At 35.7% G+C, this 17,091-nt stretch overlaps 1 protein-coding gene across 5 annotated transcripts; it reads right to left on the reverse strand.

Annotated features, from left to right (window-relative positions):
- Positions 1-537: 537 nt before the first annotated feature.
- LOC149851372 (F-box/LRR-repeat protein 12-like) lies at positions 538-10,788 on the reverse strand. Of its 5 annotated transcripts, none has more exons than XM_090000486.1 (3): positions 10,683-10,767; positions 6,967-7,344; positions 538-2,234 (listed from the first exon to the last, which is right to left on the reverse strand). In XM_090000486.1, the coding sequence occupies exon 3, from the start codon at positions 1,933-1,935 to the stop codon at positions 790-792; it is 1,146 nt and encodes a 381-aa protein (XP_089856612.1). In that variant the 5' UTR covers positions 1,936-2,234; positions 6,967-7,344; positions 10,683-10,767; the 3' UTR covers positions 538-789. The 5 variants fall into 5 exon arrangements, 3 of the variants coding, with proteins under 3 accessions (XP_089856612.1, XP_089856603.1, XP_089856620.1); XR_016430965.1 differs by lacking the exon at positions 538-2,234 and adding an exon at positions 6,336-6,869 and having other exon boundaries at positions 10,683-10,782; XM_090000477.1 differs by lacking the exon at positions 6,967-7,344.
- Between the last annotated feature and the right edge of the window lie 6,303 nt (positions 10,789-17,091).

Below are 17,091 nucleotides of genomic sequence, written 5' to 3' on the forward strand. Positions count from 1 at the left end.
CTATGGCACCGATCACCAATTTAAAAGCTGATACTATTTTGGACATGCTGAATCTGTTTATAAGGTCCGATTGAATCAAAACAACCTGCACCATGGTGATCTAGATACGTTTATACATACAAATGTCCGTCCTATGAGATGAATGGCATCAGTGGCTGTCGCATAATCGTCCCTTGTGGTGACTGAAGCTAAAAGCGACTCACTGATTCAGTACATTATCCTGTTTGCAGTTTGTTAGCAGGAAGATTGGAAAATAACCAATTGTCTAATGATTATTTAAGGACCTCTTTTCTTGTTACAGTAGAGGAAGCCTAATCGCTGCATATTACATATCATTTGTCACCCCTTGTTTTAGATAAAAAGCATGTAAAATACTAGTGATTGTTTTCTGTAAATGATGAAGATGGATCATTACACAGAAATTTGCTGAAGCTACTTGTGAGTTCATATCAGAAGACCAGCTATCTTGAAAAGCTGAACAACTTTAGTCTTTTGCTAAAGATCATACAACCTGTAATCTGGGCATGAGACGAAGGATCAAATGCAAGGTTTACTTTCATACTGCAATATAAAGGGTTTTTTTTTCTTAGCCATAGAATTCCATGATCTCATCAATCATCACATATAAAAGGTCAAATTAATATCTCCAATTACACAAAACTAACCATCAGAAGAAAAGGCAAAGTGTACACGTACACCTCCCACATTCTAGTGCAAATTTCAGAACCGCAACTTAAATCCCAGTTCAGAACGTATCCCCATTTTCACAAGGCAAGGATCAGTAAAGGTTTACTGAATAAGGAACTGCCCCAAGCCCGGACCGACAGTCATCAATTCCTCTGCCTTCACTTTTACATCTCCTCGCACACACTTGAATGATTCCAGTGCCACAATTGTGACTTGGCGACAACCATGCATGTATAACACTCTGAGACTGCTACATCCATCCTGAAGTGCCTGTAGCCCTCGATCACATAGATTGCGGCATCTGCTTACATGAAGTACCTCCAAATTCTTGCAATTCATCCCAATTGCCTCCCAACCGAGAAACTTCACCTCATGGCACAAAGCTAAATTCCATTCCTTCAGCACAGGACACCCTTTTGCAATCGCTTTCACAGACTCATCGCCAACAAACCGGCACATGCGCAGGTTCAGAAACCTCAAGCAGGCCCCACCAACACCAATGCAGCCTAGGCCATCACCTCCCATCCAGCACCTTAAACTCGAAATGTTCAAGTACTCGAGACGGCCACTGCTAACAGTTCGCAAGAGGCCATCTGCTGTGAGTAAACAAGAATCAGCTTCCAGATAAGCCAGACTTGAACAATCCTTGAACCCATGTCCTCTTATGCCCCTACAACATGAGACAGTTATGGTCCGAAGCTTGGGGCAACCGCTAGAAAGAGCTGAGATGCCATGATCAGAAACAAGCAAGCAGTACGAAAGATTCACGTTTTCTAATGTCAAGCAAGAACTACCCAAGAATTCTAACGCAGCATCACTGATATTGCACCGATACAAACTGATGGATATGAGATTGGGGCACCCAGAGAACACCAAAGTAAATCCATTATCTGTGATGCTAAAACAACAGTCAAGAGACAAGGTTTGCAGCTTGAAACCAGAAAATTGCAAATGGTTCAGTGCTGAATCAGACAACAGGGTGCATCCGGCCAAACTGAGAGAGGAGAGAGAACAGAACCTAGACAGAAGCCTTGAGAGATATCTGGAATATTTTGCTGGGGCATTAGAATCATAACATGACTGAATTTTTAAGTGCACACGAGCTGCATTCTGGATCTGGAGCCAGCGATGGCAGGTCAAGCCAAATGCCTCACGGTCGGTGTAACACTTAAGATGCTGAAATATAGCCACTAGGCAATCATCAGGTAAGTCAGAGATTACAGAAGGTCGGTCCACCAGTAGAGTCATTTATGCTGAAAATGCCACAGGCATAAGAGCTATATAGCTACATATTGTCATGCATTTCTAGTGAAATGGCATCATGGCACAAAGCATTGTTGGTCATGCTACACACTGTGAATAAGCATATGGATTTGAGAAACAGAAGCTTTAAACCCATTAAGATGAAGAACCCAAAAATAATTGATTTTGCGGGTCTGAGATAAAGGAGTTGAAGCAGCTGAAAAGGGGATAACGGTACTTTGTCAGACTTCTGCTACTCAGCATACAATGGAGGCAATCCGTCTGAGGACCCACAATGCGCTATGCTGCAAGAAGTGAGCAAAGCTAGCTTAGGCAGGGAAAGAAGCAAAGATTATATAAAGGAAATATCATAAGAAATTTAACACCACATAGTATCCAATTCCAGACTATACTATAAAATAATGCCCTGTTTCTCAAACTTGCACATAGAAATTCTCTATCTTACCCATACAAGTAGATTGTGGAGTGGAAAACACGACCCATATCACGAGGCCTGACCTTGAGTCTTTGATATTTGATGAAGAAAGTGAGGAACCAGCACTTCAGATAAAAAATTATGGGATTCTCACGGTCAATTGGCTTGTTCCATTTCCTACTGTTTGAATCCTGCATTACCTAATGACATGGTTGAGTGTTGTTATTTGTGTGTCATGTACTTGATGTTCTAATGCTCAAAATCTTGCATTACATATCACCAGTGTGGTTGTAAGGCTATGTCACAGGGATTCGGCTAGCAGGGTGCCGCACCCGCGTCGACGCGACTCGACGCGGGTGCGGCACTGAGTGCAGTCAACCCGACCCTGGGTGCGTTGACCGCACCCAGGGTCATTTTTGTCCTTTTTTTTGGATTTTTAAATTTTTTTTTTTGCCCTATGAAATGGGCTGCGGAATTTAAAAAAAAAATTCTTTGGGGACCCGCGCCGGGGGGAGCCCCCGGACCCCCCTTCCTGCAAGGGCAAAAACAATGAATCAGGCTCCACAACTCATCACTTTCATCTTTGGGGACAACCATATAAGATAAAAAAAATGGTAAAAAGTAAGTTGGGCATAAATGTCATGGACCTTAACAGCTACCATACATTCATACATATACACTATATATACACTATATATATATATATATTACATTTTTGCCCCTGCCTCACCCCCGTACCCGGGTTTTTTGGAAGTGCCGAATCCCCGCACCCACACCCCCACTCGCACCCATGTGACATAGTTGTGAGGCTGTGAGGCAACATATGCACAACCGTGGAGTTGGTCACCAGTGAATCAAATGGGTCCATTATAACTGATCTCATCTGATCTGAGTGTTGCTCTTTGTGTATCATCATGTGCTTGATGTTCTAAGGCTCAAAATCTTGCATTACATATCACCAGTATGGTTGTGAGGCAACATAGGCACAACCGTGGAGTTGGTCACCAGTGAATCAAATGGGTTCATGATAACTGATCTCATGCAATATATATATATATATATATATATATATATATATATATATATATATATATATATATATATATAGAGAGAGAGAGAGAGAGAGAGAGAGAGAGAGAGAGAGAATGGGGATCCTCTTGCCCCTTTTTTCGTTAGCTCACCGTTAGGACCTTCCAAAAATCATAGTTTTAGGTGCTTTTTGCTCAGTCTGAACCGTTAGATGTGTTTATCATTGTTTACTCAATAAAAAACATATATTTGATTAAGCATCTTTATTCTCAGATGTGTATTTTAAAGAGGTAAAAAAATCAACAGTTGATATTTTACTAAAATTGGATGATAAAATACACATTTTTACATCAAATCAATTTGAGACAAAGCTTGTTTCTTAATTAACAAACAATGATAAACATATCTAATGATTCATCAAGCATAAAACACCCAAAACTATGATTTTTTGAGGGTCCTAATGGTGACCTAACGAAAAAGAGGTAGGAAACTTATGAGCACATTTGGAAGCAAGAAAATGGCTAGAAAAATGCAAGTATGAAAGAAAAAAATGACAACTTTTCCAACCATTCCAAATGAGAAAATTTTTGAAAGAATTTTTTTTCTAAAAACTGTGATCTTTTATACACCCAGAGCACATCTCATCCCATCGGCTGCCACAAGAAGAGCTTCCTCCATCTTCATCTTCCTCTCACCCACCATCATTTTCAGGTCTCTCTCTCTCTCTCTCTCTCTGAGAGAGAGGGCTGATCAGCCCACTTTCTCTCCAAGAGGGGGCTGATCAACCCCTCCCCCCCATCTCTCTCGTTTTTCTCACATTTTTCCTTTTGTTTTTCTCATGTTACACAAATAAGTGAAAAAATTCATTTAAAAAAGTTATCATATCAAAACTTTTCATAGGAAAAATTTTCTTTTCTTGTGAAAAATTTTCTTTCTTCCAAACGTGCCGTATATTAACCTTAGTAGTATTCAACTGATTGAAAGGACCAAAAGGCCTTCAAAAGTGGTGGCATTTTTTAAAACATGCATTACCTTTAAGGACATGTTAAGTACTTCATTTTGGAAGGAAAAAAGTGACAAATGGTACTCTTATAACTTTATTTTAAAAAGTGAAAGTAACTTTTAACCTTAAAGGCAATTTGTTATTTTAAAAAATGGCATCATTTTAAAGACATGTTAGTAATTCAAATAGTTGAACACTATATATATATATATATATATATATATATATATATATATATATATATATATATATATATATATATATATATATATATATATATATATGTCGGTCCTTGACTAAGTTATGGAGAACCTTGCGTAATTTGATTCTTGTCATTATGTGAATGACGAGTCATTCCAATATACACAATTATGGAAGAAGCACACCCAACAACTTATAACGCACATGCAAGACCCATACAAAACTAGGCGGCAATAGAAGAATACCCTTTATGTAAAGTTCTATAAACTCTTCAACAAATCCAACCGAAAAAGACATGGAAAGACAAATAAGAATTCCAGAAGACAAAATTAAAGAACAACTAAGTCTTTTTGAAGAAGTCAGCAAACTGTAAATCAATTAAGTGAATTGAGAAATCACGGATTTGGCACTGGCATATGCAAACAACAAATTGTTGCAAATATAAAAAGAACTACCAAGTGAGACACAAACACCTGTCGAATTTCTCACGAGAAAGATCTCCAGCTTAGCCATTTTTAGAGTTTGAACAAGATTACGAATGATTAGAAGTAAATGGCGAAGATAAGAACAATATTGTAGTATGTTATATCATAAATAAAAAAATGCAACAAGAAAAGGCAAATAAGTAAACAGCTGAATAAAACTGGATAAAAATATCATAACAAAGCAGTACCAGACACTGTCAAGGTTAGTTAAGACAAATCAACAAGAGCAAGAACTTGTTTCAATTCTTAGGCAAGTCACACATGCTCAACTTCATTGTTAGACTTGAAAGGATACTGTGTACACAAGTATATTCAAATTTCGAGAAAGATCATGTGACATAAAAATACATATAGCTCTAGAAGGTGGAAAATTGATTATACACTGTCATAGGGACTCGCCAAAGAAGCCGCTGCACCCGCGTCGACATGACGCGACGCGACGCTAGTGCAAGTGCGGTCAATATGACCTTAGGTGCAGTCAACCAGCACCCAAGGTTATCTTTGTCCAAAATGGACTCAGTCAACTTTGACTGAGTCCATTTTAGTCCATTAAAAAAATGGGCAAGGCTCGAGAATGGGTAGGGGTACCTCGAGCCCCCCCTCCCATTAAAAAAAGAAGGGGTACTCAACCCCCCCTCCCCATTTAAAAAAGGAGTACCTCGAGCCCCACCCCTCATTAAAAAAAAGGGTTACCTCAAGCCCCCCCCCCTTAAAAAAATAAAAGGGTATCTTGAGCCACCTCCCATTAAAAAAAGAATGGGTACCTCGAGAAGGGGTAAAGAGGGACGGGGCTCAAGAATGGTGTAAAGAGGTGGTGTTAAAAATTATATATATATATACCCTTACACACCCTGCACCTAAGTTTTTTTAAAGTGCCGCATCGCCACACCCGCACCTATGTGACATAGGTTATACATATCATTTTATTATGATGTTGACAATAGTCAACTCCTTATTGAGAATCATACGATAGATTCTCACCCAAAGCTCTCTCTCTCATATTAGTAGCGATTAGAACCAAGGTTGCCAAAATAGGAAGCGGAAGTGGGAAACGACACAGAAAGCGGAAGCGAGAAGCGATGTATTTTAAAATGTATAGGAAGCAGGAAGCGAGGAATAAAAAATAAATATAAATATTGAATTGGAATCAAAATGAAACACAAATAAAAACTAAAATAAAAGTGACTAATATTAAATTTCATAATTTTTTTGTGTAAGAATTAAATTTTTAACAAAAACTAAAAATGATGACTACCAATTTAGAGAAAGCACATGGAAGTTAGTGAGAAGAGTGAGAAAAAACACATAAAAAACATGAAAAGTTAAGTAAGAGAACATATAAGAAGAATAGATGAAGCGTGTGAAAAGCATAGAAGAAACGTGGGGGAATCGAGATTCTCATTAAGTTTCAGAAGCGAGGAGTATCACACTTCTAAAATGAGTTTTCGGGAAATGAGCTTTCCACCTATCTAAGAAGTTTCTGGTAACTCTGATTAGAACCATACACTAATAATATCCACCAGTGCATTTACACTGAGAATCATACAACAAATTCTCTCTCTCTCTCTCTCTCTCTCTCTCTCTCTCTCCACATTAGTAGCAATTAGAACCATACATTAACAATGTCCACCAATACATTTACATGAACAATCCCAATATGATTTTATCATGATGCTGACAAAAGTCAACTCCTTATTGAGAATCATACGTCAGATTCTCACCCAAAGCTCTCTCTCTCTCTCTTTCACATTAGTAGCAATTAGAAACATATGTTAACAATGTCCACCTGTGCATTTACATGAACAATCCCAACAATCACAATCTCATGCAAATTATCAATAAATCTTGCAAATTACCTAAGAAGTTGTTCAAATTTCAAATACCTTCATATCAATGATGTAAACTAGCATTGATCTGAAGGCTGAAGTGCTTTGATCTTTATGGTGTATTTCTTGTGAGTTGTGGGTAGGCTAGATGAGTCAGACGAGTCTTGGGAATCAAAGCCACATAAGGTAGTTGAACCACTGTATCCATATCCAATAAGTACTCCACAATTACGACAGAGAAGCTTGGTTTTCATTCTATAGAGACCCCATGAAAAAGGGAGACACTTGACCTCATCAACCTGGGTGAAACGGCTAACATCAATGGAGATGAATGAGATGACACCCTTCTTGATGGTTTTCTGGTACTTGGATCCTATAGAGGAGGTGATGCGATTCGAAGAGGTCAAATTTAGAGGGTACCCGCAAGACCCACAACTGCAGGGAGCAGAAGAAATCCAAGTTTAAGATTATGCATGTAAAGCAACAACACTTATTAAACAAAAATAACTAAGATGAATTTTATTAAAGATTCTTAGCAAGAAATTACTTAAACAAGTATCAAGAGTCAAATTATGAAGGATGAAAATAGAAACCAACTACAATGATCACAAAAGGAAGCAACGAGTCAGATAGGTAAATACATTAAGTTAACACTACTTACTAACATAATTAAACACCAGAAAGAGGACAAATTAAACCTTAATGAATTATTCTCTTCAACAAATTCATATAGAACAAGTAAAACCTCAGTGTGTTGCAAGCAATAATTCAGTATCACTTCATGAACTGCATATCCTACTGTCCTTGCACTTGATTTCATTTAAATCTAACGAATTCCAGGAAAAAAGCAAGAAAATAAAAAGTGAACTTATTCCAAAGTTGCATCAAGTAGAAATTCTTGCATCGGATATCATAAGAAGTTTGATTCTTATGTTATATTTGTCAAAAGTCTAAGCCTACTTTTTGTTTGCAGTATGTAGCACTAGTATTTGATAGGATATAGGAAACTTTTAAATCACAACTTTTGATGAGAGGCAAAATATGTGGTTTTGATCGATATAATCATTCAAGCAAGCCTTCTCAATACTTCATACTAGTGTTGTAAGTATCATAACATATTGTATGCTACACTATGATACACATCGTGTCTATGATGTTTTCGATACAATACACACATGTATCTCGATACAGGTGTGTATCTTACAATACACCTCTGCATCTTACGATACACCCATGTATCTTACAATACATTCCGATTCGGGGCATAACTTAAGTTACGCTAAAAATGCAGTTTAAGTGTACTCATTTCAAAAAAAAAATCGAAAACATATAAGGCCCCTTGGGGCTAGTTCATATTCATCCTTAAAGAGCCTAAGAGTGATTTAAGGAGATTTTTTGCAAAAAAGGAAAGATAATAATGATAATGATACTTATGATTGATGTTATCTAATCCACTTTTGTTTGAATTTGAAAAAAAATAGTTATTTAAAATTTTTTAAGTATTGAAAAAAACACTTTATGATATTTTTTTTGTTTACATAAATACACATTATTATGAATCTTGTAACTTATTAGCTTAGATTCATTATTTAATATGCAAATTATTTCATAGTTTGCATTTTTCTTGTGAGATATGCATGTCATTTATAGCATATTATCTTGATTATTGAATGTTCGATGTCTTATGCATGCCATTCATAGCACATAATTGTTTTGATATGTGATATTATAGTTTTGTCTTATGCAATTCATCATATTTATTGTGTTATAATTTTTTTTCTGATTTTTTAAATTTATTTATTTTTATTTAAAACATACAATTTTTTATGATGTGTATCTTATTTTGGGCCTGGCCGATACGGGTTACAATACATTTTTACAACCTTGCTTCATACAAGAAGGGTGATATTGAGTTGGTGGATTCCTACAGACCTACATATATGCTAAAATAAAGGGCACTCTTTTTTATAATTTGAGAAATAAATATGCACCATTCTAGAGGCATTTTCATCCATAACTGAAAAATCAAGCAAGCCAATCCTTCAATTAAATTACTAAATGTGTAAATCACTTTTTTCCCCACAACTTAATTAATTTAATTAGTTTTCTTACCATTTGAATTGTCTGACAGATAGTTTTCATGATATATATGAGTCACTAAGTGAACTCTATCTCTGGTTAGTCACACTATCCTAACAAAGGGGTCTTGGTTTTGAATCTCATCAAGACCCATCCCACACCGTGACCAAAAAGAAAAAAAAACAGAAGAAGAAGAGAAAAAATAATAAAGGTAAATGCACCTGCATCATTGATCATAAAACTCAACAACCAAGGTATACATATAAAGTCCAATTTCATTTACAGACTATCTCCCATCATAGAATAAATACTTGTCATAAAATGTTCCCAATTCTGTACAAGAGACTAAAATTTCATCCTTCTAGGGTGAGACTGAGAGTCTGGGGCATCTCATGATGGATCTAATGAAAATTTAACATACATTATCTTGACTGTTCATCATCTACTCTCTGTAGCTTGACTGTTAAATGGATTTGGTCACCAAACATGCCTGTAAAAGAAAATGCATGCCACACATAACTGCAACTTTGAGTTGTCACACTGGATGGCCTGTCCCCCTTGTCACAAGCTGAAACTCTCTCTTATTTTAGAATAGATGACTTGACTCTGATGAGTCAGTGCAACTACCAAATCTGTTTGTACAGTAGGTGGTTGCAGAGGTGAGGTTATAAACCTGATGTGACCAATAAAATACAAATGGTTACATAGATACAAAGCACAATTACATTAAAAACACGCCATGTAGATTGTGGAGCAAACCCAAAGGAGGGACCAAATGCATAGGAAGTGTCTGGGTGGGACAAAAAATAAGTCTACATGTTATTTCTTGTTTTCTGCTGAACAATGTGATTGATTTTGTTACAGGAAAAGAACAACTGTAGACCAATACATCCAAAAGCATTGACCATAAATAGAATTATCCATCAGTGCACAGAGGTAAACCACATTTCAACCCACCAAAGAACTGCCTGAAAAAGCTATAGCCAATGAATCATCTCAACATAGTTCTAGTAATATAACTGAACTGGTTAGAGTCGTTCTATACTAACCGAGGGGCATCAATTTGGTGGCTACCCCCCATCTTGACTATCAATAAAAATGAATCTGCTGAATACGTAAAATGCGTTTCTTCACAAAGGCATGACATATTAGTTACTATTGTTCCTCCTTAGGTCTCCCTTTCTATGGAAGGGTCATCACGTTCTACAAAACCAAGATGATGGGCACCCCCAGCATGATTCCAACTCAAAACAAATTGACCTGTATGAACACTCACAACCTAGTGCCAATTTTTAAGAACTAAAAGAATTGCCCTTCAATTACACACTACCGGTGACCAATCATTAAGTTTATTTAATCTGATCAAATCAAATCCATGGAATACATGATAAATTATTCAACAAAAATGGTCATCGGTCTGTTGCTTCATCCCTTATCCCATGCACCAATCTGAATCTTATCTCTAAGAAAAACAAAGACCCAACACATCGTTGGAAGGAAGACAACCAAAAGATCGAGCCCATGTTCATTGATTTCTATGACAATACAAACGGTGCAAAAAGCCAAGGCAGATTCTATGCAAAGTTACCAATCGGAACATTGAGATGAATGTTCAAACTTCATCAATGGGAATCACATCAACAAAAAAAACATATGCACTAAAATCTAAACGCAATCAGAGACGGGAATCGCACCTGTATGTGACATCCGCTGTGGACATTCTTGAGAGAGAGAGAGAGAGTTGACAAAAGGGGATACGGGACTGTTGATACATATAGACAGAGATCTGGCGGGGTAGAGAGAGAGAGAGAGAGAGAGAGAGAGAGAGAGAGAGAGAGAGACTTGGGTATTGAGTCTATTGACGATTCCAAACTTGCTTTGTCGCATTCTAATACATAGCAAATTAGCAATTAACACGAGAGAGAGAGAGAGGTTGAGATTGGGAATTGGTGGAGGGAGACCAACAATTTATATGGCAAACCTCCTCTCTTGATCACAAAATTTTCAACAAAAAAGGCATTGCTTTAAAAATATTGGCGACCATTGTGAATAGAAGTTATCATGATGACGTTGGCCACGAATCGATGATGATGAAAAACATGACATGGTCTAACTATACAATAGGTCAATAGCAAGCATGACACCTTGCAAGTTTAAGTAATTACAAAAGGCCTATTACATTTTTCACCAAACCTTCTGAGCTATTGTCTTAACACCTCTCAAGTTTGAGTAACTACAAAAGCCTTCTTTCTTTGGTTCTACTGAGGGAGGATCGGGTGTAATGTGATTGGACACTTTTAGTGTGCCATTGTACATGATCTGCAACACCCTAATATTTAAATCCTGAAAATGGTAATTTTTTTTAAAATACTTTTAATCAAGATCATGTATAATTTTATGCATATTATATATATTTTATATGCATGATTATTTACAAAAAGAGATTAATAACCCTTGTTTATCAACTTTTGGTAGTGCATTACTTAGTTTTGAGAAAAAGAGAAAAATCGTACAAAGTAAACCCACCTGAGTGGTTTTTGAAAAATTAATTTCTTTTAACAACCTTTCTTTTGAAAATAATTTTTAGAAAACATAGTTCTTTGAATTTATTAAACATAGGTGGAGTTTTTAGAAAATATTTTTTAACCCTAGTTTTAGCTTTAAATAGTATCAATCAAGAAGAGGGGGCATCTCTTCTTGGGATTGATGCTAGTCCCCTCTTCTTCTCTCTCCCTCTCTATTCTAGCCGGTTCTCCCCTTTCTCTTCCTCTTTCTTTTCCCCTATTCCTCTTTCTTTTTTTCCCTTCTCTTGCCGACTACTTCTTGTCTTCATTATCGGAGAGTGTCAAGTGTGCAACCCCGAAGGATGACCATTCTTTTCTCAACCCCTCTTTCAGAAGCAGCCCATGTATGCTTTCTCTCCCTAGTCTCTTTACATTTTTGCATTTAGATTAGTTTCTCTCATTCTTTGATTGTAGATAAATTTTGTTTCAGCATTGCATATGGCGTAGCATGATGTCTACCTATTCATTACATCTAGATTAGAATAAAATTTGATTTCACGCATTAGATAGTTGGTATTTAATTTTTTTAGTTTATTCTTGTTTTTGGTAGAGGTCACGCACACTGCAGTGCAGTCTACACTGATTCTATACCAGATCTGTCACCATTGACAGATCTGGTCAGGTTCATATAGCCAGATGCTGATTCGGCCTGATCGAGTCCCGATCAAGCCAGAGCGGGCCCAACCAATATTTTGATTTGTGTTGAATTGATGCATACTGATATGCATGAATATATATTTTTTTATTGATTCAATGATCCGATCTGTCGTTAAAATCAATCAAATCAGTTCATAATGAGTTCATTAATCAGCATGATCTGCAGATCACACATATCAGTGTGATTCTCGGATCACGTGTTTTGGCCTGATCAGACCGATGTGCGTACTCAACAGTTCACGCAAATCAACGTGATCTGTTGATGTAGATCTACAGACTATTGGCACTAGCGTGACCAGATTGGCATTCAAGATTTGTTTTTTTCTTTTGTTCTATTTGTCATCTTACAGCAGATCACGCATCCCTATAACTCATGCAGATCAGTGTGCCCTGCGTGTGCTAATCTGTATGACCATCAACATTAGTGTCATCAAAAACATGCCTTGAGGTACAAAAGGCATGTCTCAAGGCACAATTTTTTTTTTACAACAAGATTTTTGAGACATGATCAACAAGATTTTTGTAGATTAATCTCATATATTTTTCAGTTATTTCAGTTATGTAATCAGTTTCTTAGTATATTATTATATTTTAACTTTTTAAGGTTAATCTCATATATTTTCCAGTTATTTCAATTATGTAATCAGTTTCTTAGTATATTTTAACTTTTGTTGGTTAATCTCATATATTTTCCATGTAATCAGTTTTTTAGTTACTTTTATATGTTAATCTCATATTTTTTAGAATAATCTCATATATTTTAACTTTTGTTCGTTAATCTCATATATTTTTTAGTTATGCAATCGGTTTCTTAGTATATTTTATCTTTTGTTGGTTAATCTCATATATTTTTCATTTATGTAATCATTTTTTAGTTACTTTTATATGTTAATCTCATATTTTTTAGAATAATCTCATATATTTTAACTTTTGTAGGTTAATCTCATATATTTTCCAGTTATTTCAGTTATGTAATCAGTTTATTAGTATATTTTAACTTTTTGTTGTTAATCTCATATATTTTCCAGTTATGTAATCAATTTTTAGTTACTTTTATATGTTAATCTCATATTTTTAGTACTTATTTGAGATTTTCTATTTCTTATTGGTTGTTATTTCATCAATAAAGCATTTCTTTATTTCTTTATATTTTTAGATATTTTTTTTAAAGTTTTCAAAAAAAAATTTGAGGCTTACGCTTTATGCCTTGCCTCTGTTTTTGGTGGAGCGCCTCGCTAAACGCTTTTCACAACACTGATCAGCATTGTACGACCTGAGTTGCAGAAGAAAAAAAAATCTTGGTCAATGTGCGGGCAGCTCGATGTGATCTGCGTCATCAAGCGTCAGTTTTTTTTAGCATCAAATACAACAACCAAGCATAGATATATCTGTGTATTTGATACCTTTTGATCTTGGCCTGCGCATAAAGCCTGCATGTTTTTTGTTTCTACTGCATACAACTTGCATACTCTACTTTAATTACTGTTCTTTAGCCGTGTTATTTCAACATTTCATTGCATGTTAATTTAGATTTTTTTTCTTTAAGTAGTGAATTTAATTAGATATCGGATGCACTTTTTATGGATTTGATTATTTTTATTCATGCAAACTAACTTTAGTTACAATTGGAAGCCCAGTTGGTGTGTGCATTTTGTTTTGCATGTTTTGCAGGTGGATTTACGTGTGTGAAGAAAGTGTCATAGCTAAAGTCATGTGTAACGACCCCTTCTCATACCCCTTGAAAATGTGATTTTCTTTTTAAACCATTGTGGAAATATTCTCAGAGATTCGGGGTCTTTACAGTTTCACTCCCAATTGGATAACCACACACACCACAATAGAGCCTACACTTATCATCCATACCAAACCAAACAATTATTCATTTATTTGAAAGAAAAAATGTTTAAGCAATATTTGCAAGAGACATATTAGAGTTATTTAAATGACATAAAAGTAAATAACGAAAAACTAAGTCACACTGTCCCTCTGTGAACCGTCCAGCAAGAATGTGACACTTGTAACTCTCCCAAAAACCAATCGCTTCACTGATCATCTGAGGCTGCGAAAAACCATAGAAGTAGGCTGTCAGGACCGAAATCCTGAGCACATGTACTTCTAATGAAACAAGTGAGCATAACGAATACAAATAAGATTTCATGCAATCATTTAGAGGAAAGCAATTATGATAACTTCATAATTTTAATTAAGCCTTCATGTAACAGAGAATAATTTCTAAGCATGAGAGAACATTTAGCAATATCAGGGATCACAATTTAAGTAAGCAAGACATTTAGCATGTATTAGAAATTAGACATCATGCATTAACCATCATGTAATAATTAAAGGAACAAGTACAATATGCATGTTCTAATGCATAGCAGGAATATGCATGATTTATATGCAATGCATGAACACTTTATTATTTTTTCTTAAAGTTTTCCTTTTCCATATGCATGAACTATTAAATGCATACAATTTAAGTTCTTTTTAATTACTGTTGTCTGCGGATACACTAAATGGGTAAAATCTCTGAGGTCAAGTTAGGTTTTCAGGGTAGCTTAACACACAATTTATATTTTATTACTGGGTTCCAAATTTAGCCCTCGACCGATATCAGGAAACAACACCATCCATCGAAACATTAGACCTCCATATCTAATGTCAGGGACACCAGGGACACTCCACGCCCACAAGTTTCACTTTCTTGGTACCAAAACAACAATTGTGTCAAACACACCACCCTCAGGTCAAGTGGCGAACTCTCCCTAAAACCGTGGTCAGTAGAAAGAACCTCAGTATCGGGTTCAAGGGACAAAATAAAGCATACTGAGTTTTTGTATCCTCACAGTCTCCCCAAGACCGAATCTCTAAGATCCCCATTCTCTAGATGAGAGATCCCAGAACGTATATTACACTGTCCTTGTTCATTATCTTTTTATTAAAAGTCAATTATTGAGTTTTGTAATTCAGCAGCCAGAAACAAGGCAAAAGCTCGCATCTACCCCTGCGAGAACCATCACAGGACTCCTGTCCGTGGAAACACATAGAATAGTGCAATAAAAATAAATGTGACTTTTGCAATGCATTTAAACAATTAAAGAAAGAAGCTCAAGGCTCTTCAGGCATGTGATGATTCATTTAGACCATCAGTGCATCATACGCAAAAACCATAACAACTTGCAATGTATGCAATGATGTCAACATGCTTCCAAATGCATATTTATATATGTCAATTTAACCATGTGCATGATATGTTACATTCATATGCATGTGTTCGTCATTCATGTGCCTTTACGAAATCATTCCACATACATGCATTCACTCATGAATCATCTCAATTGGGACAAGTGAACAACTCATGCATTTATGTACATGCGAAAACACACATCAATGCATGTATGCACATGCATTTGAAACAAACTTCATATAGTATGATGCTTAAGCATGTCACATCAAGTCAAAGCATATAAATAATTCCAAATCTTGACATGTCTCGAGAACCAAATATACATGCACACCACACCTTCTAAAAATTTATATGCACATTCAGAAATGCAAACATATATCATATGTAAGCCATAAAATATTAATAAGCATGTATTTGTTCAATTCGGATGCATACTCAAGTCAAATGCATACTTTTATTCATGAACCAGTTCCAATTAAAATATGTGAACACGCACACCATGAGGTACGTGCCAAAATACATCAATTCCATGTATGCACATGCATATGTAAGCAACCTTTCACTAATATCTTAATCAAGTATAACATGTCGATTCTAAGCACAAGAGAAATATCATTATTTCCTTGATTCGCCTCTAGCAAAACATGCATACAAGTATATAAGCATGCGAGTGCAATAACAATAAACTTTCATGATCCATGTTTTCAGTACATGCACATGTCCATACATTCACATGCGTAGAAAGAAAAACTAAATCTTTAACACATGTAAACCAGAGGATAACATGAACACTTTTTATATGAGAATCTGTATATAGCCATATGCAATTTGCTGAGTCAATGAACTTGAAAATAATTTTGTAAACTTAATCATCACCTAAGCATTGATCTTAACAAGAGGTGAAGGGGTGTTATGGTAAGAGGTCTTGCCTAGTTATAAAGCAACCTGAGTTCAAATCTCATTAGCCATGTACAAGGGCAAAGTTTGGAACCCAGTAATAAAATACAAATTGTGTGCTAAGCTACTCTTGAAACCTAACTTGACCTTAAAGATTTTACCCGTTTGGTGTATTCGCAGGCAACGGTAATTAAAAAGAAGAACTTAAATTGTATGCATTTAATAGTTCATGCATATGGAAAAGGAAAACTTTAAGAAAAAATAATAAAGTGTTCATGCATTGCATATAAATCATGCATATTCCTGCTATGCATTAGAACATGCATATTGTACTTGTTCCTTTAATTATTACATGATGGTTAATGCATGATGTCTAATTTCTAATACATGCTAAATGTCTTGCTTACTTAAATTGTGATCCCTGATATTGCTAAATGTTCTCTCATGCTTAAAAATTATTCCCTGTTACATGAAAGCTTAATTAAAATTATGAAGTTATCATAATTGCTTTCCTCTAAATGATTGCATGAAATCTTATTTGTATTCGTTATGCTCACTTGTTTCATTAGAAGTACATGTGTTCAGAATTTCGGTTATGACACCCTACTTCTATGGTTTTTTGCAGCCTCAGATGATCAGTGAAGCGACTGGTTTTTGGGAGAGTTACGAGTGTCACATTCTTGTTGGACGGTTCACAGAGGGACAGTGTGACTCAGTTTTTCGTTATTTACTTTTATGTCATTTAAATAAATCTAATATGTCTCTTGCAAATATTGCTTAAACATTTTTTCTTTCAAA

The sequence above is a fragment of the Nuphar pumila genome, chromosome 1 (genome assembly GCF_984573655.1).
Source record: "Nuphar pumila chromosome 1, dmNupPumi1.hap1.1, whole genome shotgun sequence".
Taxonomy (NCBI): Eukaryota; Viridiplantae; Streptophyta; class Magnoliopsida; order Nymphaeales; family Nymphaeaceae; genus Nuphar; species Nuphar pumila.

Coding starts and splice junctions, on each gene's coding strand:
- LOC149851372 (XM_090000477.1), bottom strand. CDS start 1,935: ATGACTCTACTGGTGGACCGACCTTCTGTAATCTCTGACTTACCTGAT.